We start from the raw sequence: 25398 nt of genomic DNA, 5'->3' as shown, positions 1-25398 counted from the left end.
TCCAGTACGTCAGGCAAGAGATGATAATGTCTTAAATTTGGATGTTTGCACTAGACTAAGAAAGAGGTGGATTCAGAATAAACCAGCAGAATACATGAGAACTGTAAAGTACTAACAAATGTGCTTGAGTACTTGTTTAATTGAATTACATCTTATGTGGATAAGTGTTTCCCACCAGCAATAAAGTTACAAGTAAGTCTGTTCTATTCTTAGGACACATGCATCACTATCATGCATCACAATGTGCTTTGTCTCAAAGAATAAGCTTTATAGGGCAGGGATTTAAAAAGGTCCAGATATTGGGGCTGTATAGGGAGAGAAAAAATAAGGACCTATAACCTGCAAGGTCCAGGGACTGCCACATCCTATAACCAGGAGGGCTTTAGAAAGTAAAGAGGGCCTTATATTTTCAAAGGCTTCATGGAGATGAGTGCTTTTGCCCACAGACAAACGTGAACAGTTTTGCTTCATACATTCAGTTGCTTGAGGAGGCAAAGCTTTAAAGGTATAGGAGTCAATGTATTAAAGAGAATATATGAAAAAAAATTTTTTTGGTGACAAAAATGCGAGAAGTTCCATTTTAAAACAGGAGAGAAGAATCCAGAAACTCACCCAGGCTTACCCAGTAAATTAATGGCAGAGCTAGTGTAAAAGACATGTCTACCAATTTCTAGTCTGGGATTCTTTCTACAACATCATCTGCCATTCTGCCCAAAACACAGCTTTATTTTGTATTGTGGTCCCACTGGACCCTTGCTATTATTGCTCAAGTGACTTTCAAATAGTGTCAGAAGGCAGGAGAAGAGGTTGTGAACATATCAAATCTGGTCACTGTACTAGTAAAATAACTAAAATATACTTTGCTAATTTTGATTCAGTCGCATCTCTTTATGGAGTGGACAGCACATGTGCTTCTGTGAGAATCATCACCATGAGACTACTTACTGTGATATTTTGTCGTTCAATCACTAAGTCACGTCCGATTCTGTGACCCCATGGACTGACTGCAGCGTGCCAGGCTTCCTGTCCTTCACCATCTCCTGGAGTTTTCTCAAATTCATGTCCATTGAGTTGGTGATGCTATCTAACCATCTCATCCTCTGCCACCTTCTCCTCCTTTTGCCTGCTAAATGTCCCAAAGAATATTTCTTGAGTGAAGTCACTCAGCCGTGTACGACTCTTTGCGACCCCATGGACTGTAGCCCACCAGGCTCCTCCATCCATGGAATTTTCTAGGCAAGAGTACTGGAGTGGATTGCCATTTCCTTCTCCAGGGGATCTTCCCGGGTTCAACCCCCAGGTCTCTCTCATTGCAGGCAGATGCTTTACCATCTGAGCCACCATTCGTTGGGACATTTTTTTTAGAAATATAAAATGTCCTAAAGAATATTTCTTAAGATTCACTAAATTCCTAGGATTCTGGGATCATTTTATAACTCTCAAGTCTTACATCTCTATCAAAAACAAAACAAGAAAACAGCTCAAGAACATCAGAATCTTTTAGACTGGAAAATGGTTACAACATAAGATCTTTACCACCTGTGGTGGTGGTTTAGCCGACCCCATGGGCTATATAGCCTGCCAGGCTCCTCTATCTATGGAATTCTCCAGGCAAGAATACTATAGTGGGTTGCCATTTCTTCTCCAGAGGATCTTCCTGACCCAAGGATTGAACCTGGGTTTCCTGAACTGCAGGCAGTTTCTTTACCAACTGAGCTACCAGGGAAGCTCATGTGGTGAGGGTACAAATATGTTCTGTTTCGCATTTGCAATGCATGGTTTTTTACTTCGTTTTCTCAATATTTGAAGTAGGCAGTGTTCCATTTTAGACCTAGATAAAACTGATATGTTCTAAATTGCATAATTTCATTCTCAATTACTTTTAATATCTTCACTCTTTTTCTATGGCCAAATCAAATATTTTGTGTCTATTGGCGTTTTTTAAAATTAATTAAGTACTCATTGAATCAGCATTTGTGTAACGTTTAGTGTATTTCTTACGATAAGTTTAATGATCAAAGATCTAGTATTTCCCATGCTGGGTATGTTTTGCATTTGAACTTCAACGGACAAATACTGGGCTTCCCTGGCTGCTCAGATGGTAAAGAATCTGGCTGCAATACAGGAGACCTGGGTTCCGTCCCTGGGTTGGGAAGACCTGGAGGAGAGCATGGCAGCCCACTCTAGTATTCTTGCCTAGGGAATCCCCATGGATAGCAGAGCCTGGCGGGCTACAGTCCATGGGGTTGCAGAGAATCAGACACGACTGAGCAACTAGGCACAGCACAGGACAAATATTACCTCTCTACATACTTAAAGGGTCTATAAAATATTGCTCCTTGATCTTCATGTAAGAAGCAATTTGCTGGGCTCTAATATTGGAAGACAATACCAGGATTGGTGTCTGGGAATGCATAAATTTTGCCTAGAGGTTCAGATGTCTGTTTAACAATATTGCACCAAAAATCCTCACAACTTTATTATGTTTTACATGTTCTGTTGCACTGACAAGTTTAACTGCATCCAAGACTGAGCCAGGTGGTGTTCAAATTTCCAAATACCTTAAAATTTGAATGCCTCAGGCAAGAAAACCTGACTACTCAGCAGGCAAAATTTATAATATTTAAGGCAAGACGTTGTCAGAGTCAAAAGAGTGAAGGCCTTTGTCTACAGATTTTGCCATCACATTTACTTGAAAAGTTATGAATTTCAGTAAGGCTTTAAAACAGGTGCTCAGGCAGTGTTTTTCTGTAGATCTTAATGGAGCATCAATATTAAACTATTTTGAAAACTCACAAGATCCCAGAAGCGGCTCCTCTTTTAAAGCACCTTCTCTGGTTGCCTAAAGATTCAAGTACTGTCTTAACTAAGTGAAGACCGAAGTATTTCACTATGGATTTGAACAGGAGCCAAGAAGCTTACATGAAAGGGAAACTTCTCTCTATAAAACGTTTATTGTCAGTGCTTTCTTAAGATGATTCTTCTAAAACTAGCTACCAGCATTTTCACAAACATTGCCGCAGCCTTCTCAACCTCTCCTAGACCTACAATTCAGGTCCTTTTAGGAATGCACTGCATCTAGCCTCTGACCCTCTGAATAGCCAGTTCTATCTAACTGCTCCCTCCTGCCTCAATATATTGTATATTATAAAAAGGAAAGGGGGTGGGGTAGCATGGTCCTCACACTATTGGAAAAGTACTTGAAATTCCTTTCATTCCTTTGCATTTAACAGCATGTTTACCTAATCATCGGCTTATTAGGATTAACACAAGTCAATGTTCAAATTCATTTAATGAAAACAAACTGACTTCTGTAGATTGTAAGATTTTTTTCTCTGATCCCAACCACGGGTGAATTTTTGAGTCATTCTCCCAGGTTTTAGGAACAATATTAGAAAAATATGAACAGGTGACCTGATAACACATCATCCAACCATATTTAAATCTTGCCCATGGATTTAGATGTGGGCAGCCTGAGTTATGGGCTGTTTTCATTAAAGTTTCTCTCCTCTCTAAAGGGATGTGCACAGTTACCTAGTGATTAAAATGATAAATGACTCTACTATACCCACCTCAAAGAGCTTGGGTGATGGAGACCCTTAGGCTTTGAATTCTTATGAAAATAAAGCATTATTATTTAAATCACAAACTTAACTTCAGATTCCTTCTTATACTTTGTACAAGGGCTGGGCTTCAATGTGTTTTTAAAACAGATTACTTTAAATGCCAAGGTTTTTCTCTACTGAATTTATAAAAGCAATCATTGTTAGATTTTTTTAAATTAGTTCCCTGCTCTATCCCAAGCACTAGAACAGTTCCTGGCTCACTCAGTAAATCTTGTTTCAGGGATTGAATGCATAAGCTAGATTGTCCCCAATGGCTTTGAACATTAAAAATACTGAATGCCATACACTCAGATATTAGGTAAATATTTCTTTATTAAATGATTAATTCCATAAATAAATTCTTTTCACTGAATATAAAATTAAAATCATTTACAAATTATTCCAGTATTACATTTCCCCTCCCTCCCCGAAAGCTACATTTTGATAAATAAAAACATTCAGTCTTAAAACACCTGATTTCTGTTTGCAATTTAGAGTGCAGATAGCTGCCTCTCACGGACACTCACAGAGTATCATCTCCAGAAAGGGACGGACCCCCTTCCCATTTACTTCTGTCAAAGGATGAAGGTTTCAACTGTCCAACTAATCTTAATTACCTTTTACAACTGTAAAACCGAAAGGAAAAAAAGCCTAGAGAAAAATATGCTTACCAAATAATTTACAAACAGAAAACAGAACGTCATCAACACCACAAGCTCCAAAATGAAGCGGTAACATGTGCTCCAATACTATGAAGCGAAGTATCCTCCAATCGCAGCTGCATTAGAGTCCATGTGCACCAGCACACCTGGCAGTTTCGAAATTCCTTAATCCTACTCAAGAATGAGCAATGCCTCCCTTCTACCATAAGTCCCTTCACCCCGCCGCCCCCACCCATGCCTCCGTGATTCTGACACTCCTCTCTCCCCACTTTGTGCACCCTTGCGCTGGAAACCCGAGTCGCATTTAGTCCCTAAACTTGTGGATGTCATTGAACAGCCTGTAGAAGGGGAAGGCCGCCTCGCTGGCATGCGGGCAGTTGTAGCTGCATCTGCAGGACTGTATCATCATGACGTTCTTGGAAAACATTTCACCGTCTTCGCAGCGGAACCGCATCTTGACAGTCCTGGTCTGCTGAGGCGTGCAGCAGCGGCCGTCCACGCAGGAACCGCAGTATTTGGGCCGGTATTTCTTCACACTCGAACATCCAGCGTAAGTAAAGTGAACCGGTTCCGGGGATTTCTTGGTCTTGCTGCATTTCTTGCCCTTCTGTAAGAAAAGAGAAGGGAAGTTAGTGTTTCTCTTTCTTGGAAGAGAAGGTCCCTTCTCAACCAGTTTACACCCAGGGGACCAGTCTACACCACAGCACCGCAGGCACTCACTTTCAGGCTGCTGTACACCGGCTGTCCACAAGGCCGCACTTCACAGATCCGGGTTTCTTTCACCAGGCGGCATTCAGGGTTGTCATTGGTAACGCGTGTGGAGATACCAGTTCCGCAGGTCTTTGAGCACTGGGACCACGAAGTTGTTTGGACGATACATTTCTGGCCATGTGAAGAAGGGGTGTAAAGAATGCGAGGTTCCATTCCAAAAACTAGACAGACAAACAAGAGGGAAGAGTTCTCAGAGACATAAGGACACAAATTCAAGTTCTCATTTCTCTAAAGCTTCAGACTAGGCATAGGGTTCAGTGCAAGGTCGCAGTCTTAACTTACCCGGGAGCCGCTTCAGGAAACCGCTTTTTCCAACTGCAATTAATTCATTGTTTCTCGTTAACTCCACCTCCGAGGCATCGAAGGCCAGCTCCTTGCCCTGGAGGCCCTCCCTGTCGTCCATAGGGTCCTTGGCACTGTCGTCATCGCAGACCCACTCCTCACAGCACTGCCCGGTAACTTTGACCAGCCGGGGGTTGGGGCAGCCCAAGTTGGGGAGAGAGAGCTCTTGGGGGCACAGAGGAATGCAGCCCACGGCGCCGTCGATACATGTGCACTGATGTTTACAGTTGGGCTGGAAACTTTCCCCATTCTGGTAGATTCTGGAGTTATATTCACAGGGTCTGCCCTCCGACTGAGCTGCAAAGAGCACCGAAAAAGAAAGGAAGGGGTGGACAAAGGTAAGATTCCAAACTACGGCGGGCCTGAAACGCATACATATTTTCTGCTGCTTAATTCAATTTATGGTAAAGTTTCCTACAATTCCCCGGAGACTCCAGGCCAGAACAATAAGTTAGTCAGGAATCACTTTTCCGTATGCGCTTTTCGTTGGGCCCAGACACACTGAATTGCATTCCAGACTGCTGAAATCATGTGCCTTTCTGCCAAGCTACCAACAACAAAGCATCACCATACATGGTCTCAAAATTACTAAACTTCTGGACTTCGAGGACTATTATTTTTTTTAAAAGGGGCCAAACCGCAAGCCTCTTACCTCTGCAGATCCCCTTCAGAGCGGTGGAGCTGGCGCCGAAGTTGCATTCCAGCCCCTTGGTGTGGTCGCAGGGCTCCGTTTTGCTGCAGTCCTCGTTGAGCTGCTTGGCGCAGACCTTACAGCAGCCGCAGGAGTCCTGGACCAGCCCGACTCCCGGGGCGCACTTGGGAGCCTCCAGGGGGCAGTGGCAGGCGGCGGGGCAGGTGGAGAGAGCCTGGAAGGGGGTGAGGAAAGGCGTGAGGCTCCGCGGGGTACGCAGGAGAGGCGCCCCCGGAAGGGACGAGGGTGTCTGACCCGGGCGGCAGGCGACGGGGGTTTGTGATCCCATCCAGCCCGGCCGTCCTGGGCAGCGGCGAACGCCAGGAGGCCCCCGGCAGGTCTTCAGGGCCGGCTTAAAGAAAGAGCTATCCCGAAACGCCCCCCCATACTTTGGAGTCTAGCTTTTCCGACCGCGGGTCGTCCGGGGAAAGGGGAAGAACGGACGGGGGAAGCGGTGGCCTAAGAACTCACCAGCCTGGCCAAGTGGAGAAGGGTGACGGCGAGGGCGAGCGTCCTGGCGGTGCGGGAGCTCATCGTGGCGCGCAGGAGGGGTCCCGGCTAGCGCGGAGGCAAAGACGCCAACACACCAGAGCGCAGCGGGCGAGCCGGTGCGGCTGGGGTAGTGGGCCGGGAGGCGGCGAGGCGAGGGCCGGGGCGGCGAGCGGTTTGCGGGCGTCCTTCTCCCGAGGTCCTGGCCGAGGAGTAGCGGAGGACGCGGGTGCTGCTCGGGGGCGCTCTCGCTCGCGGTCTGCCCCAGCGCCCAGAGCCCGCCTTTTATACCGGCCGGTCGCGGCGCCGCGTGTTTCAGTGACGTCGGCTCTGTCTGTGCGTTCCAGAATTCTCAAACATCTCAGGAATGCTGGTTGGCGCGGGCTCCTGCCAAGCGCCTCCCCTGGCTCCGTTGCACTTTTTTTTTTTTTTGTACTGGACCCGTCAAGAAAACAATCCTCCGTTTTTTCCACTTTAAATAACGACTTCTACTGGGGAGGGCTCTTCTTGGCTTGATGATGGTGATGGTGGTGGAAGGGCTGAGGGGTGGGGGGCGAGTTCAGAACTTTGCCTGGACTGGGAGGGTGGGAGGACATGGAGGGAGGGACAAAAGTCGTTTTGTTTGGTGATGCCGAGTTGACCCCGCAGCCTTGGAAGCCCTCACCCGGGAAGGCAGCGAGCTGCTTGCCAGTTTACAGCGAAGGTGAGAATCAAGTTATCTACTGAGAAAAGCGAACGAGGAGGGGGAGTGTCTGGGAGCCAGGACTCTATTTGAGGACTTCATAGAGGCATGCTCTGATCAAGTCCCAAACCTTTGGCATGGTGTTTATTAGCCAAGTTAAATATATTGCAAATTAATACCCGCAGTGGCATTTATGAATGAGAAGTGGGGAAAAAAATCTACTTCCCCCATTGTCTGGCAAATTCCCAGACAGAGGTCTTCCCTCTTCCGCTCCCCCCCACCCCCCGCCCGTTTTTGGTACGTCGTACTTGTTTGTTTTTGGAGGTTCCCACTTAAGTTCCAGCCCACTGCCTGGGTTGGAAGTCCGAGAGGAAACGAACGCAGGGAGTTCTCCGGGAGGCTGTCTTACACTTCCTCACGGATGCAGGAGACCGGGTAAGCCCTTCCAGTCTCCCTCCGCAGGCGGGAGGCGACGCTAACTAAGCAGCCAGCCAGAAGCGTAGAGGACTACCGTGAAGTGATTTGTATTGAGATCATTACCGGCATATACAGCAAAATCAAACCAGATTCCAGCACCATTGTGCCCAATGGATCTCTGGAGAAAACAGACTCCTTGACACGGAAAGTTTTGCAGGGGGGTTTAACTCCTTTCCTGGGACTACTTAGAAGCCTCCCATTTCAAGTGAATTGCAATGCTTTGCCCTCTAAGTACAGAGAAATGAGTCTTAGGATGTAATATTTTGTAGTAAAACCAAAAAAAAAAGTTGGCAATTTTAAGGTCTTTTTCTACCAGCAACACATTCAGTAGACGACCCCTTACAAAGCAAATTATTTGAACTTCAAAAACCATTTGTGTGCTTGACAAATGTTCCCTCAAAGTTTCAAAAACTACACTTCTTGTGTAATTTTCATAAAAACATACACAGCAATTATTCCAGTTTGTCATGTATATGTGCTCTAGGAGAAATTCTTGTCCTTTGTAATGTTTAGAGCTGTTCAATCTAAATGACGGAGCCGTCTGGCTTAAGAAGGCCTTCAGTGTAACTTTCTGTGAATGACTGATAAACACAATAAAGACCTACTTCAATGAAAACATTCTCCAATGCAGAGAACTGTGGCAGGAAAGAGTTACGTTTCATTCATTCAAAAGTGCTCTTCCAGAAGTCTAAGAGGCATTTACTAGAGGGAATAGGATCTTTAAAGTTTAGTTGGGAGGGGGTCTTACTTTTCAAGACAATAAACTGTCAGGTTTTCTGGGCCCTATCCAAGTCAACTCACCAGTTATTATTTAGAAAGCATTTTTGTTTTTTCCTGTAGTAGAGTTTAAATATTGTTTCCTCCATAATGAAGTGACTAGGAGTAGATGCAGTACAGGGTGGGAGGAGGCGGTAGAGAGAGAATGGAGTGGAGCGTTCCTGGCTTCTGTTGCGGTGTCTTTTCTATTTGACTTCATGGTTGTAAGTATTTCCAGATGGTGAATCAGACACCAGACGTAACAATATTTCCATATTTGGGTATAGCAGTAGCCTGCGTTTTTAACATTTTTCTGCCTCTGTTATCCAACCACAAAGCATTCTTGACAGCTTCAAATGTTGTTAAATATAGACTTAACTTCTGTTCCCAGGGCAGGAAATTCTTTGGAATTCCTTGTTTTTCATGCAATCTATCATAATTTAAAAATGAAATTACAACAGATGATCCAACTGGCTCATGTATACACCTTGTTCCTTTATGGAAGTTGTATAGGGGGTGGGGGCAAGGGGGAGCTCAGGGAGAGTCAATGTGCAGCACAGCATTCACAAACACACCATTCCAGAGATTCCATTAAAAATCAGATTAAAGTTTTCTAACAAGAGTGTGTGGGTTTGTTTCTGGATTTCATCTGGGGAATCTTGGAGGATGAGTTTGCCTCAGAGGAGAAGCTTACAGAACCTCACCGCCAGCTGCCCATTTAAAGCAGGGGGTGTGTTGTGGGAGTGGGTGGGAAGCCGGAGCAAACAGGGCCAGGACGCGGAAGGAGAGACAGGAGTAACCTATGTGCACAGCCTTTCCCTATACCTTGTCCTGGTTCCACTGCTAGTAAACGACAGTATCAAACAAGAGGAATAGCAGCTCAAGTCCTGTTCCAGGAAGGTCCAGGAACCCCAAACGTCCCGTTGCCTTCTCGCCTCCTCTGCTGAGAGGGGCAGAGCGGCTCACGTTGACAGACTGAAGGGTAAATGTGCAAACGTTTATGGGTAAGTGTCCTCCGGTCCTCCTTCTGCATGGCTCTTTTGCTCTCTTTCCTCCCCCCACCCGCCCTCTCTGGGTGCCCCAAGAGTGAATAACGGGCCGTCTTGTTTCCTTGGGCTGCAGGGCACGGAGAAGGGGCTGATTGTCTTCTCAGCTCCTGGCTTTGGACTGAGCGATGGGAACGTCTCTCGCCCGCTGATGCCAGGGAATTTTAGGTCACCAAAAGAAGGGTTCACTGTCTGGCGGCAACTGAGAATAATAATCACCCTAAATCTGGCGCCTCAGGTTTCCTAGTCCTAGACCAGTGGTTCTCCAACTTTGGCCCGCATCAGACTCACCTGGAGGGCTGGTTATACGACCGACCTAACTGGCCCCACCCCAGAATTTGTTATTAGTTCTAAGAAGTTTCTTAGTTTCTAATTAGTTTTAATTAGTTTCAAATAAGTCTCGAGGTGATGTGATCCCGCTGGTTCGGAGAATCACACCCTGAGGACCACCGCCTTGGACGACAAAAGTGCCTGTAAGAGCTCTGTGTGTGCTTTCATTTGTCCTCACAGTCAGGCACTCGGTGGTCTCACAACTCCACTTTTTATAGCCACCTTAGGGAACAGAACAACTGATGGTGACAGCGAAAGGCCTGCTTTAAGGCTATTCGATCTCTCCCCACCGCCCAGCCCACCCCGAGAGATCTCAGGGAGAGTCAGAGAGCAAGATGGGGGCAGGGACTGAGTGGTAATGGTGCTGGGAAGGCCTCGGCTGTCCCCCGCACCTCTGCAGAGACAGCGAGTAGGGGCCGCGCGGCAAGAGGGTTATGGGGAAGGGAGAGATCCTGGGCCGAGCACCGGGAAGCGCCCGGCCGCCTGCCGCCCGCTGCCCCCTGCCGGCTGCCCGGCCCGCGCGCCCGAAGTCACCGCGGTCGCCAGGACTAGAGGTTTCCGGCGGCGCGCGCCGCAGGACGTTTCCAGCCCCAGCCCATATTTGGTGAAAGTCTTTCAAGACTCCGTCATCCAGCTCTGCGGGGCGGAGGCGACGGCGGCGGCCTTAGGAGCTGGACCCGGCGACCGCGCGGCCGCCGCGTCGCTGAAAAGTGCCTGCGTCCGGCCCTCGCGCCGCGGGGCGGCTGGCGTGCCGGGCGTGTGGGTGCGGGCGTGCCCCGGAGACCGCGGCCGCGGGACCCGTTCCCGCACCCCTTGCGAGGGCTCGGCCCGCCCTGCGCTGCGTGGGAGGCTGGCGCGGAGGGCGCCGGCCCGATTGTGTCACTTTTCCCGTCCACCCCGCTGTTGACTCGTCCTCCCAACGGGGCAGAGTTGCCGCGCTGTGCCAGACTTGGAGGGTACGCCCAGGCGCGGGGGTGTGGGTGTGTGTCGGAACCAGGCGTTCTTGAGACATCAAACCCACCAGAGAGTGGGGACCCGGAATTAATTTTGGGGAGTAGTCCCCGAGGGCCTTGATTCTCGCTCTCGGTCTCTCTTGGGTCTCCCACAACCCTTTCTTACCTCCTCATCAATAAGTTCCGTGGAGGCAGAACCCCTGGATAGGAAGCCCTAGCTCTGTCGTCCACTAGCCTGCAGCCTTCAGTGAACTGCAGATCCCTAATGGACCCTGCATCCTTCATCAGTAAACTGGGAAAGGAGATAGCAGTGGTGAAACTGGAGCAGGTCCTTTCAGGGCCAAATTTCGTGCCATCCTCTCCCGATAATGAGAGAAGCCAATGCTTACATAGGGCTCAGTTTGTGTCAGGCATGGTTTTGAATGCCTGCTATTTATTGACTTCTTTGATTTTCTAATGCCGCATTGAGGGCATCATTAATACCATTTTCTATTTAAATGGAAAAAAATTGGAGGCACAGAGGGTAAATATTTAGTCAAAGAGCACTCAGTAGGTAGCCGAATTGAACCCAGGCTTCTTGGTCCTAGCTGACCTTGCACTTAACCGCTGTGCCTAACTCCCCATCACTTAGGAGTTCAGACCTGTCCCTTCTTCTGAAACTTACCTTCATTTAACTCTATCACAGCTTACCCAGATGTTCCAGGATAAATGCATCAGATAGAAAAGCAGTTGATGAGTTAATTGAAGCTATACAAACCTCTAAGAATTGCCTTAGGTACTGGCTCTTGGGCTTCCCTGGTGGCTCAGACTACAAAAATCTGCCTGAAAATGTGGGAGACCTGGGTTCAATCCCTGGGTTGGGAAGATCCTCTGGAGGAGGGCATGGCAACCCACTCCAGTATTCTTGCCTGGAGAATCCCATGGACAGAGGAGTCTGGCAGGCTATACAGTCCATGGGGTTGCAAAGAGTCGGACACGACTGAGCCACTAGGCACGGCATAGCACTGGCTCTTGGGGAGGAGAGGGAAAGGGTTGTTGCATTTCAACAGAAAAAGCTTTAATGCAAACAGATTTTTATAGTGGACTTTTTGACACCTTGGCAGATGGCAGAGAAGATGTCTAGGCCTTGGACCCCTTCTTTAATCTTATAAGCCACATTGATCAGACAGTCCTACTTCTGGAGTATGGGTTGGCCTGGTAAGAGCTACATTTGTCACTGAGATAGTTTTCACAGCTACTTACTTGATAGTTTATCAGTCTGAGTGTTTCTTATACACTCAATCTACTTTTAACTTGTTTTTTTTTTCCAGTTATGTTATGAACATAATCACCTATGTATCTGAGGACAAATTGCTCATCTTCTTCAAACCCCAGATTTATTCTGAGCTCATAATATGTCATGGCACCAAAAAGAGGACTTTAATATTGGCCTTCCCCTGAACGACTTTACAGTCTGACACTTTTGGGCCTGGGCAATGGATATAGAACTGTCACGCAAGTGTATGTTCCTCGATTCTTTGTCTCGTCACAACAAAGATTTGGAGCGACGGACATTAAAGCCCTCGGCGCATCACAGCTCTCGGGTCTTGGACAAACCATGTTATAGCTCTTAGGCAAATCAGTGTTACAGCTCTATTTTATTTAGAAGATAGCAGGAGACTCCATCCTCGAAGCTTGAGGGCATGCCAACCCAAAGACTTGAAGAGAAGAGAGTGGAGGAGCATGTGGTGGAGGGGGAGAGAGAGAGACAGCACGCACGCAGGAGAGAAGGAGAGGAAGAAAACGCTTTGGCTCCTCCTTTTATATGTTTTTTTTCTCCACCTGGGCCTGCCCTATGCAAATTGGGCTTAGCCATGACTTCTGTTTGTTCTACCTGAAGTCTTCACTCTGGTCCTCAGACCTTCCTTTGACCTTCCTTGTCTTTTAGCCACCGCCATTTTGGACTCCTTTTCCCTATTCTACCTACCTAACAGAACTAATCTGAGTCTATAAGGGTAAACAAGAGTCTGCTACATGGAAAGATATTTGAGGGAATAGAGCTTTGATGACCCACTAGTAAGGCTTGGCCATAGAATTCCTTTGGGGAACTGGCAAGAGACATCAACTAGATCTTCTGCCAGGGGCCTTGCCCATCTTATTGGGACTCTGTCTACGGGTAGTGGTGAGCCTGTGAGGTTTCGCCTTGGTTTCCTCTCATCCATAAGATAATGGCTTTGCCCCAGCTCAGGGAATATGCACCGAAGGGCTCAAAGGGATCAGCCAGGTAACAAAATGCCATTCCAAGGATTTTTGTCTGATGACACTGGCCTCAGCCTGGGGCCACAATGTGGAGAGTGTAGACTCTATGAGGGGTAGAGTGGGGGGCTGAGTGGTTGGTAGGTGAAAATGTAAATCCAGTGTTTGCTTGTTTTCTCAAATTTTAGAGGTACTAGTGATCTGAATTTTTACACGAAGGCTTTTAATTTTTTAAATATTGCCAATTAATTAAAACAATGTTAAAATGCCATCTAAGTTAATCCTGGGAAAACTCAAGAAGACAATGTGTGGGAGCTGCCAATTGTGATCTCCAGACTAAATGTCTCTGAAAACTTGTCCTGCTCTGGCATTCTGTAACTCTCAGCCTCTCTTGACATATTAAGGAGTAGCACCATGGGCTCCACTGAACTAGCAGGTTGGTTAGGCTTTCCTTTGTTTAAGAGTTAGGGCTGTCACTTGACTCAGTTGTAAGAGTTTATGCTTTATCAACAAAATTGGAATGTGTCTTTTCTTATTTTCCACTTTCCATCTTCCCCAAACACTACTCTGTTTTCATACTTCTCCCCTTGAATTTATGTTGTAAGCAGCAGGCATTCTCTTGGCAGCATGGTAGGAAACACTTTTTTTTTTTTAGGGCATTTGTATCCAGTGGGAACTATATCTGTTTATTTTCTTCACCTGGCATCTGTCCACAGGAAGCCAGACATTTCTAACCCCTTTACCTTACAGATCTTCTTCTTTTGTGATAACACAGAAACATTTCAAAGGAATGGACTAGAAGGTACCCCTCCCACTCCACCCTGCAATCTATCTTCTAGACATGCTTGAGCAATCCGAAATATATAATTATAAGTCACTATCAAATGGGTTGGTTCCAGATTCAGAGATTAAGAATTAACCTTCACCTTCTGTGGGTTTTATTTCCAGAGATACTTGTCTCTTAAATGCCCACTTAAAACCACACATACCACATTGAGAAAGGATTTGATCTGGGCACAGTACATGAGCACACAGAGAGACTGAAGCCATTTATTTGTGCCAACTTTTGCAGGGCCAAGGATTAAGTGTGAAGGAGGATTCTGGCAGTTGGGCTGAACAAAGACATAAGACATGTTTAATACGCAGCAGGATGCTTGGCATATAGTAAGTACTTAATAAATTATAATTATTTCCACTGCAATCACCACCATTACCTTTACTTTTACAACAATTAGCATAGGATGAATTAGACTTATTCTCTAGATAATGTTCTGTATTCTTTAGACTAGAGAAAAAAACTAGATGAACTCTAGTTTAAAAATCATTTGCTAAGTTATATATAGATGATGTGATTTATAAACCCCACCCAAGTCAGGATCCTGGCTTGCACTGGGGCCCCAGTGATCATCTAACAAAGCACTTTAATGGCCTTGCCTGTCATGGAATTGTAACTTTGCCTACATTGTTGAGCCTGGTAAGGTTTTTGCCTTGGTTTCTTCATCTATAAGATAATGAGGTTGCCCCAACTCAGAGGTCATGCACTCAAGTGCCCCACAGATCAATCAGATACAAAACGCCATACTTGAGAGTTAGTGACAGCTAACACTTGGCCTCAGTGTTCGGGAGCCATGAGGATCACTGTATCTATGGTGCCTGGGTTTTGTCTACCAAAGACTAGGCAGTTTGTATATATATGAGATGTTAAGGGACAACAGAGTGTCTGCATCCAAAGGCCATTCTTTTGATGGAACCTGCCTTAAAATCTAGGTTCTTGCCCCCAACTTCTTGACTTCCTCCTAACAACTGATTGTGGACCTCACTTAAATATTTTTCTAAATGTGAGCTTATTTGTGCTTTCAGTCATGGTAGACCTCACTTTCTTCAAGAGAGTCTGGTAATGAATGAGTTAAATATTAAAAAAAAAAGGGTTCCCTCCTCAGGGACCCTTGCCTGAGCATGTTCCTATTTCCTCTGAAGAGAGAGATGTGTCAGAGCAGAGGAGCAACTCAGAGACTGAGATGCTTCTACCCTGGCTGAGTCATCACTGCTGACTTTATCCCCGGAGGCAGACTTTGCCACCTGAGGTGGCATCACTGCTACCACCCACAGCCTGTGGTCACCCTCACATCCGAGCTTCTCAGTCCAGAGCCCTCCAGGCACCCATCAAACACTCCTAGTGTGCACCTTGTGCAAGGTGTCACTGAGCCTTGGATGTGGGCATGGGTGAGGTGTCCAAGGTTATGGCAAAAAATAAAAAGCATACAGCAATTTAAGGCTAGTCCCAGGCATTTCTTTGACATCTTTTATCCTCTCTCCTTTGATTAAATATTAGCTTAAAAAAAAAAAAAGCTGTTTTTAAACAGTCAGTTCTATTTTTTTGTACTTGTTTCTAACTTAAAATTTGATGTATAATATTATATTAATTTTAGGTATACAACATAATGATTCAATGTATATATATATATATATGTGTATTGGGAAATGATCACCAGAGTAAGTCTAGTTCACATCCATCACCTCATATAGTTTTTTTGGGGGGTGAGTAGAAGTTTTAAGATCTACTCTTATTTACAATGCAGTATCAACTATGATTGGGGCTTCCCCGGTGGTACTAGTGGTAAAAGAACCTGCCTGCCAATGCAGGAGACATAAGAGATGCGAGTTCGATTCCTGGGTCAGGAAGATCCTCTGGAGGAGGGCATATCAACCCCCTCTGGTATTCTTGCCTGGTGAATCCCATGGACAGAGGAGCTTGGTGGGCTACAGTCTATAGAGTCGCAAAGAGTTGGACACAATTGAAGCAGCTTAGCACAGCATGAACTATAGTCACTACACTGTACATTACATTCCCAGGATTTATTTATTTTATAACTGAAAGTTCGTACTTTTTGATCACCTGAACTGTCAGTGGTTAAAGGGCAAAGACAACATGTCTTCAATGCTTGAATCTTCTCACCCTAGGAAATGCTGCTGGGGGAATTACAAAATGTGAATATATATCAAGACACTGCCAATTCCGAAGACGAATGGCTCAGTTCAGCCCTATTAATATGATATGAATGACAAGCTTCATTCTAGGTGGCAAGGCAAAGAGAAACAACATCTAGATTTTGCTACATTAGCTCTCATAGCCTAGAAAAGATCTAGAGGCATAAACAGACAATATAATACAGCGATCTATGTTCCAGGTAAAAGGCAGCCAAATTGCTCTGGGAATAAAGACAAGGAACATCTTAACTTTGAGTCCCACCCTTTAAAAATGTGAGGTCTTTTTCAGTTTGTATATTTTGGTGGATAGGATGGGTCAGACTCAGTCACACGCAGGCTGTAACATGTATGTTCCCCTTGAAGCTGGCGATTGCAGAAAACATGGGCATCTTCATGAGACAATAGTTAAACACATACAAATGAGAAACTTAATATGAGCCTCTGAAAACACACTAATCACAGACAGGACCAACTGTGTGGGTTCTGTTGGAAATTATCACTATGGATCCTTTTTTCTGAGGTAAGAGGGGAGGGAACTGACATGAACCAAAACCTTAAAGGTTATCTCACCTTACGTTCAAGAAAATCCTCTGAGGTGAGCATGTGAACATCTTTCTAAACTTAGGAAGTTGGCGTTCAGTGAAGTTAAGCAACTCGCTCAAGATTAGGCAGTTATTATGTAACCAAACAAGGTGTCTAATCCAGACCTAACTGCTCCCAAACCCAAAGTTTTTGCCCTTTCTACATTTCTGCTACATTACTTTATATTTTGGGGCTCCAAAATCACTGCAGATGGTGACTGCAGCCATGAAATTAAAAGACGCTTACTCCTTGGAAGAAAAGTTATGACCAACCTAGATAGCATATTCAAAAGCAGAGACATTACTTTGCCAACAAAGGTCCATCTAGTCAAGGCTATGGTTTTTCCAGTGGTCATGTATGGATGTGAGAGTTGGACTGTGAAGAAGGCTGAGTGCCGAAGAATTGATGCTTTTGAACTGTGGTGCTGGAGAAGACTCTTGAGGGTCCCTTGGACTGCAAGGAGATCCAACAGTCCATTCTGAAGGAGATCAACCCTGGGATTTTGTTGGAAGGAATGATGCTAAAGCTGAAACTCCAGTACTTTGGCCACCTCATGCGAAGAGTTGACTCATTGGAAAAGACTTTGATGCTGGGAGGGATTGGGGGCAGGAGGAAAAGGGGACGACAGAGGATGAGATGGCTGGATGGCATCACTGACTCAATGGACGTGAGTCTAAATGAACTCCCGGATTTGGTGATGGACAGGGAGGCCTGGCGTGCTGCTATCCATGGGGTCACAAAGAGTCGGACACGACTAAGCGACTGAACTGAACTGAACTGAACATTTCTGCTACATCGTCCTACCTTCCTGAGTTTCAAGTCCCTTTATGAATGTTTGCTCTTGTTCTATTTTCTTTTATTGTTACCACCTTGCCTTTATAGAGCCAGCCCTTTCACCTTTTCTTAGTACTTTCAGATCCATTGATGCTGCAGTTTTTGAGCCACTCACTGGTGAGCCTGACTTCTCAAGAAGGTGCAATTAAAGTGAATGAGATCATTATCCTCACCATTATAATCAGAGAACAAGCATGGTGATACTAAGCCTGCACTTGGATTTGCTTCCTTGCTAGGCACTATGTAGAATAATTTAGATATCCATGATTTCTGTCTTCTAGGGGTAGATAACAGGTTCCCCAGGGTGTGGAGTTTACATGGAAATAATGAAGGAAGTATGATTTAGAGAGTTTGTGTTTCAAAGACAGAAGGAAGTGCCATGCAGTCTGAGACTGCACTGAAGTAATATGGTGGCCCTATAAAGGCAAGGTGACAGCAGTAAGAAAATGTAAAAAAGAGCAAGCCCTTGTAAAGGGTGATGCCCTTCACTGACTCAATGGACATGAGTTTGAGCAAACTCTGGGAGATGATGAAAGACAGGGAAGCCTGGTGTGCTGCCGTCCAAGGGGTTGCAAAGAGCTGGACACAGTTGAGCTACTGAACAACAACTCATTAAGGGTGTGGAAACTCAGAAGGAAGTCAGAGGACTATGTGAAACGGGTATTGGACAAATGCACTGAAGTGTGTGTTGTGTGTACATGTGTGTGTGCATGCTTGTGTGTTGGGGTGGAATGAGAAGAACATAGTGAATTATGACATTCCTGTGGATTCGTTATCTTTCCGTAGCTCATCCTGATTCCAATCACCTTTCTCTTTTGTGGGTTTTCTGCACTTCCCAAGTCCTTGCTCTGCAGTTTCCAATAGAAAAGTCCTTGAGTCTCCATCCAGGGGAGGTGGCCAGAAAGGACTACTTTCATAATTGGCCCATCCTGCAAGCACTGTTTTCAAGAGCCTGAAATTCAAAAAGCTGGAGCCAAGGAAGGTGGTAGGAGATGAGGGTGTGACGTAAACTCAGGGAATAATTCTGAAGTGACATAAGGTAAGAATTGAGGCAATTTCCACTTGAAGTCACCTTTCCACTCACTAGGCATTAACCATCTGGAACCAAATGCAGCTAATTTAGCAGCATGTTGGAAAGTTTATAACATGAAGCACATTTTAGGGCCAGGACATCCAGGTTTTAATCCTTTGTATTCAGTAAATGCCTCACTTTTGGAATTCAGTCTGCTGTCAGTACATAAGAACTAAGAATAGCGCCAGCTTGTGAGTCACCACTCTTTGCTTTCTTCCAGAACACCGTGGGAAAAGGATGGGCAGACTGGTTCAGATAAAACCCAGTCCCACCCAAATACTCACTGAAGGCTGGAAACAAATCCATTTTTTAAATGTTTCAAAAATTGAACTCAGGAAAGAGATAGTAAGCCTGTGTTCTTTAGTTTCAACTTGGATCTGAAGCCTTGTTTTGTGTTCTAAGTCTCAAGGCTATCACATTGGGTGTTTCCTACAACCCTTTAGGTTGCTAGGGGATTCCCGCTTGACTTTTAAAGGACATTTATTAAATGATTGCACCATGCTAGGGTTTAGGGATACAAGGGTGACTAACATGTGGTCTCTGACTTTGAGGACAGCATGGTCTAGAGTGGTGAGAGCATAGGTAAATAATATGTGGTTGCTCCGTAGTGTCTGACTCTTTGCAACCCATGGAATGCCTGCTGGGCACCTCTGTCCATGGAATTCTCCAGGCAAGAATACTGGAGTGGACTGCCATTCTCTTCTGCAGGGGATCTTCCCAATCTAGGGATTGAACCTGGATGTCCTGCATTGCAGGCAGATTCTTTACCGTCTGAGATACCAGGGAAGCCCAGGTAAATAATGCCTGTGCGCAAATACTGAGTCCCCTCATAAGGGTGCCTTGTGTACACACTGCCTCTGGATCCTTGTGTGTACGTGGGCTGTGCTAGCAGTGAGGTCTGCTCATTGCCCTTGATGGTGTTGCTCTTGGAAATTCCAGTGCTTCTTTTGCAAAGCTTGGAAGAACAGTCTGTCTCTGCTTGGTTTTAAACGACTGTGCTTAAATGACATAATATCAGCGTAAACTCAAGAGAGTCCTCTGACAGTCTTGTCAGTAAGCGGTTGGGTGGTTTTGTTTTGAATGCCTTTCCACTCTTGCCTGGAAAATCCCGTGGACGGAGGAGCCTGGCGGGCCGCAGTCCATGGGGTCACTAAGAGTCGGACATGACCAAGTGAATTCACTTTCACTTTTCACTTTCATGCTTTGGAGAAGGAAATGGAAACGCACTCCAGTGTTCTTGCCTGGAGAATCCCAGGGATAGGGGAGCCTGGTGGGCTGCCGTCTATGGGGTCGCACAGAGTTGGACACGACTGAAGCAGCTTAGCCACAGCAGCAGCAGCCACTTCCCTTTGGTAAGCAGTCTAGGCTTCCTGATGTCTATTTATGGCCTTTTAGGTGAAGTTACATGTTCTGACATTGTGATAATAACTAATGGATGTGTGATTTGTATTCTTGGCCTCACTAGAAATGGTGCACAGTGAATCCCAAGATTTCTGTTATTTAGTTTTAAAGGTAAGCCTAGTTATTGAAGCCTTTTTCCTAGGCAGTGGACCACATTGGAAACAGACAGGAAAGAAGAGCTTGGGGCTGGGGCACTGGGACAACCCAGAGGGATGTTACGGGGAGGGAGGAGGGAGGGGGGTTCAGGATGGGGAACACGTGTATACCTGTGGCAGATTCATGTTGATGTATGGCAAAACCAATACAATAATGTAAAGTAATTAACCTCCAATTAAAATAAATTAATTAATATTTTAAAAAATTAATTAATTAAAAAAAAGAAGAGCATAATCGGCAAGAGGGCTGTGACCCAGCATGCCATTACATTTGGTTCAGTTCAGTTCAGTTCAGTTCAGTCTCTCAGTCGTGCCCGACTCTTTGCGACCCCATGAATCCCAGCACGCCAGGCCTCACTGTCCCTCACCAACTCCTGGCGTTCACTCAGACTCACGTCCATTGAGTCTGTGATGCCATCCAGCCATCTCATCCTGGGTCGTCCCCTTTTCCTCCTGCCCCCAATTCCTCCCAGCATCAGGGTCTTTTCCAATGAGTCAACTCTTCGCATGAGGTGGCCAAAGTACTGGAGTTTCAGCTTTAGCATAATTCCTTCCAACAAAATCCCAGGGTTGATCTCCTTCAGAATGGACTGTTGGATCTCCTTGCAGTCCAAGGGACCCTCAAGAGTCTTCTCCAACACCACAGTTCAAAAGCATCAATTCTTCAGCACTCAGCCTTCTTCACAGTCCAACTCTCACATCCATACATGACCACAGGAAAAACCATAGCCTTGACTAGACGGACCTTAGTCGGCAAAGTAATGTCTCTGCTTTTGAATATGCTATCTAGGTTGGTCATAACTTTTCTTCCAAGGAGTAAGCGTCTTTTAATTTCATGGCTGCAGTCAACATCTGCAGTGATTTTGGAGCCCCCCAAAATAAAGTCTGACACTGTTTCCACTGTTTCCCATTCTATTTCCCATGAAGTGATGGGACCAGATGCCATGATCTTCGTTTTCTGAATGTTGAGCTTTAAGCCAACTTTTTCACTCTCCTCTTTCACTTTCATCAAGAGGCTTTTCAGTTCCTCTTCACTTTCTGCCATAAGGGTGGTGTCATCTGCATATCTCAGGTTATTGATATTTCTCCCAGCAATCTTGATTCCAGCTTGTGTTTCTTCCAGTCCATCGTTTCTCATGATGTACTCTGCATGTAAGTTAAATAAGCAGGGTGACAATATACAGCCTTGACGGACTCCTTTTCCGATTTGGAACCAGTCTGTTGTTCCATGTCCAGTTCTAACTGTTGCTTCCTGACCTGCATACAGGTTTCTCAAGAGGCAGGTTAGGTGGTCTGGTATTCCCATCTCTTTCAGAATTTTCCACAGTTTATTGTGATCCACACAGTCAAAGGCTTTGGCATAGTCAATAAAGCAGAAATAGATGTTTTTCTGGAACTCTCTTGCCTTTTCCATGATCCAGCAGATGTTGGCAATTTGATCTCTGGTTCCTCTGCCTTTTCTAAAACCAGCTTGAACATCAGGGAGTTCACGGTTCATGTATTGCTGAAGTCTGGCTTGGAGAATTTTGAGCATTACTTTACTAGCATGTGAGATGAGTGCAATTGTGCGGTAGTTTGAGCATTCTTTGGCATTGCCTTTCTTTGGGATTGGAATGAAAACTGACCTTTTCCAGTCTTGTGGCCACTGCTGAGTTTTCCAAACTTGCTGGCATATTGAGTGCAGCACTTTCACAGCATCATCTTTCAGGATTTAAAACAGCTCAACTGGAATTCCATCACCTTCACTAGCTTTGTTCATAGTGATGCTTTCTAAGGCCCACTTGACTTCACATTCCAGGATGTCTGGCCCTAGATTAGTGATCACACCATCATGATTATCTGGGTCATGAAGATCTTTTTTGTACAATTCTTCCATGTCTTCTTGTCACCTCTTCTTAATATCTTCTCCTTCTGTTAGGTCCAGACCATTTCTGTCCTTTATCGAGCCCATCTTTGCATGAAATATTCCCTTGGTATCTCTAATTGTCGTGATTACATTTGATTATATTAATTACATTTGGTAGCATTTTAAAGTATTGTTTAATTTTATTCCCCCATTGTTTGTGGTATGCCATCTGGCTTTATTTGTTTTGCTTATTTGGGTTCAGTTTTCTTTTATTTGTCAAATTTCTTAATGTGGAACCTAAGATCACTGACTTAAGATCTTTTTTCTTTCTATTGTAATCATTTAGTGCTGTAGATGTCCCTATAGATGCTCCAGCTGCATCCCAGGAAATCTGATACATATACTTTTATTTTCATTCATTTGAAAGGCTTTTCTGATTTCCTTTTTAATTTCATTTTGACTCTTGGGTTAGTGTGTTATTTAGGATTTAAATATTTGGATTTTTTCCAGGCATCATTTTAGTTACTTAAGTTTGATTTCATTGCAGTCTGAAAGTAAACTATTTGATTTTTTTTTAATATCTTACACTTTACATTTATATTTTACCTTAAATACTTGTACACGGTTATAATAGCTCTTTTATTTATTTATTTTTATTTTATTTATTTTAATTGGAGGCTTATTACTTTATAATATTGTAGTGGTTTGCCAGACATTGACATGAATCAGCCATGAGTGTACATGTGTTCCCCATCCTGCACCCCCCTCCCCCCTCCCTCCCCATCCCATTCCTCTGGGTCATCCCAGTGCACCAACCCTGAGCACCCCGTCTCATGCATTGAACCTGAACTGGCAATCTGTCCAGTTATAATAGCTCTTTTAATGTTATCATTTTCCAGTCTCATTAACCCTGTAATTTCTAAGTTTGTTTCTAATGATTACTTTTTCTCCTGATTCTGGATCACATTTTCCTGCTATTTGGCATGTCTAGTAATTTTTTACTTGGAAGCTGAGTGTTATAAATATTTTGTTATTGTATATTCAAACAAATATTCTTTGTTTTCTTTCTTTAAATGGCGTGGTGTTTTGCTTTGGCAGATCGTTAAGTTGTATGCAGATTAGCTTGACCCATTCAAGCCCTTATACTTTCCTAGGGCAGGTCTAGAGAACCCTTCACTCAAGAGATAGTTCAGGCTTACTACTAAGATGTGACTCTACTGGTGTCTCTATTGAATGACCTAGGATGTCACGAGGTCTCTCTACTAGTCAGTGTCAAATGTCAGGAATGCAATTTAAAGAAGATGGACTAGCACAGCTTCCCTGAGAATGTGAATGTTTATCTTTTCTTTTGCCTTTCTTTACTGGAGCAGTGGGTATGAATTCTTTTAATAATATTGATCTATAATGTCAAACTGCTTTCTAGAAGGTCATAACATTTTTCTACTTCTACCAACAGTTCAGGAACCAACAGTTTAGGAGAGTGCTTACTTCACAATATCCTTGCCAGTATTGAGTTTATGTTTAATAAATTATAATATAATCTCTTGGAAGGAATATCATGAAGCCATTGGAATCATGTTTTCTGAAAACTAATAACTTGGGGGAACTCTCAAAACAGTGTTAATTGAACAAAAGAATACAAAGAACTCTTTACACATCAAGATACCACTTTTATATAAAGATCATATTATATATATACATTCATTCTTTGTTAATATCATTTATCTGTAGATAATGAGATTATGGGTGATTCTTATATTCTTATTTTATTTTTAGTATAACCTTTATACTAAAAACTACATTATAATATGAGGTATCTGATAAATGAGTGTATAGTAAAGAAAGGGCTTTACTCAGAACATGGAAATACTCGAGGACAAGAAAATCTGCAGACATAGAGATCATATACCCTTCACAGACTTTAAGTGGAGTCATGTTTTACAATCTGTGTATTCATTGAGGGTCCTCTGAGAGGGGAGCTGTCTGGGCTACTGAAAATAAAGTCCTACTAACACCTCCCACCTAATTGGGAACTGGCAAAAGTTGTGTAACTGGTCAACCAATGACCATGGAAGGGAGGCAACCTTCTGCCTTGAATTGTAGAATTCATTTTGAGTCGTTTGGACCAGATGCATTGTCCTTGGTTTCCACTTTACACTTTAACATGGAATGTATTAATTAGTTTATTAGGATTGTCATAACAAATGATCATACATTAGAAGTCAAACAAAATTTATTTTAATTAAGATTTATTTTCTTACAGTTATGGGAGCTAGAAGTCCAAGATCAGTGCATTTGCAGGTTTCTTCTAAGGCATCTTTCCTTGGCTTGCCAATAGTGATTCTTGTGTCTTCGTCTGTACATGAATGTTTGTGTCCATTTCTTCTTCTTATAAAGACACTAGACATATTGGATTACTCCAAATTCAACTATACCATAATGACCTCATTTTAACTGAATAACCTCTTGACAGACTCTATTTCTAAATATAGTCACATTATGAGATACTGGGGTTAGGGCTTCAACATATGAACTTTTGAGAGGATACTATTCAGGCCATAAGACTAAGTGTAGCTCTTTCTTCAAATTCTTCATGGAAGTCGCAGAGGGAGGAAAACCCATTTCTTTACTCTGCAAGCATAAACTCTGGATCCCAAAGTGCTTGATGTTGAACTCTGGCCCTCTCACTTAAGAACTCTGACCTGAGGAACTTCCCTGATGGTCCAGCGGTTAGGACTCCTTGCTTCCAATACAAAGGGTATGGGTTAGATTCCTGGTCAGGGAACTAAGATCCCACATGCCTGCCACATGGCATGACGTTAAAAAAAAAAAAACACCTAAAACTATTTTTTAAAGTATATTTTTAGAAAAAGAAATAAAAAAAAGAACTGTTGGGCCTGGGATGAGATACCAAGCCTCTCTATATTTTAGTATCCTTCTCTCTCAAATGGGAACAATATAAGCTTATATTTCATGGGTTTGTTGTAAGCTTTCAGTAATTTAATTTATGAAGATCTGGTAGAATAGTGCTTGTCACATAGCCATATACTAGGTATTCAGTAAAGTTTAGCTGTTATCATTACATCAAATTATCTCATTCACGTACCTATCTATTTAATACTGTACTTGACGCAGAAGGTATAGCGATGTACACAAAAGATGTCTCTGTCATCACCAAGGAGGATTTTTGCTCCTGGATCTATGTGCCCTTCTTATTTTGGCAAGGGATGTTCTTCCTTTATAAATTCTGTGTGGAAATACTTTTCTAAGGGATACTGAGCAATCAGAGCATGCTTGATCTCTCTTCCCTTCCCTCTTTATTGGCACTGATTCTTTAATATGATTTGTAGATTTAGGGAGAGAGAAAGTCTGAAAAAGAAACCCGAAGTGATAAATCCTACATCTGTTTCTTTTATGGTTGCTTCTCCTTTCTCTACCCCAGAGACAACACACATATTTATACCTCTTTAGCTGTACTGGA

General features: G+C 44.1%; 1 protein-coding gene and 1 long non-coding RNA gene across 2 annotated transcripts in view; one reads left to right on the top strand and one right to left on the bottom strand.

The window, feature by feature from the left end:
* Nucleotides 1-3920: 3920 nt before the first annotated feature.
* Nucleotides 3921-6821, bottom strand: CCN1 (cellular communication network factor 1). The gene is made up of 5 exons (XM_012175059.4): nucleotides 6543-6821; nucleotides 6033-6246; nucleotides 5321-5677; nucleotides 4988-5199; nucleotides 3921-4874 (listed from the first exon to the last, which is right to left on the bottom strand). The coding sequence occupies exons 1-5, from the start codon at nucleotides 6603-6605 to the stop codon at nucleotides 4572-4574; spliced, it is 1149 nt and encodes a 382-aa protein (XP_012030449.3). The 5' UTR covers nucleotides 6606-6821; the 3' UTR covers nucleotides 3921-4571.
* Nucleotides 6822-9237: 2416 nt separating this feature from the next.
* The window catches only part of LOC132657978 (uncharacterized), a 100541-nt gene continuing 84380 nt past the window's right edge, over nucleotides 9238-25398 (top strand). The window contains exons 1-2 of the long non-coding RNA XR_009596824.1: nucleotides 9238-9479; nucleotides 14112-14203. This is a non-coding gene — a long non-coding RNA (uncharacterized LOC132657978). The remainder of the gene's footprint in view (nucleotides 9480-14111; nucleotides 14204-25398) is intronic.

Source organism: Ovis aries, chromosome 1 (genome assembly GCF_016772045.2).
Source record: "Ovis aries strain OAR_USU_Benz2616 breed Rambouillet chromosome 1, ARS-UI_Ramb_v3.0, whole genome shotgun sequence".
NCBI lineage: Eukaryota > Metazoa > Chordata > Mammalia > Artiodactyla > Bovidae > Ovis > Ovis aries.
This window is presented reverse-complemented; position numbering and strand designations above follow the sequence as displayed.

Coding starts and splice junctions, on each gene's coding strand:
- CCN1 (XM_012175059.4), bottom strand. CDS start 6,605: ATGAGCTCCCGCACCGCCAGGACGCTCGCCCTCGCCGTCACCCTTCTC. Junction 6,247..6,542: donor TTCTCCACTTGGCCAGGCTG/GTGAGTTCTTAG, acceptor ACCCCCTTCCAG/GCTCTCTCCACCTGCCCCGC. Junction 5,678..6,032: donor TCTGAAGGGGATCTGCAGAG/GTAAGAGGCTTG, acceptor TGCTCTTTGCAG/CTCAGTCGGAGGGCAGACCC.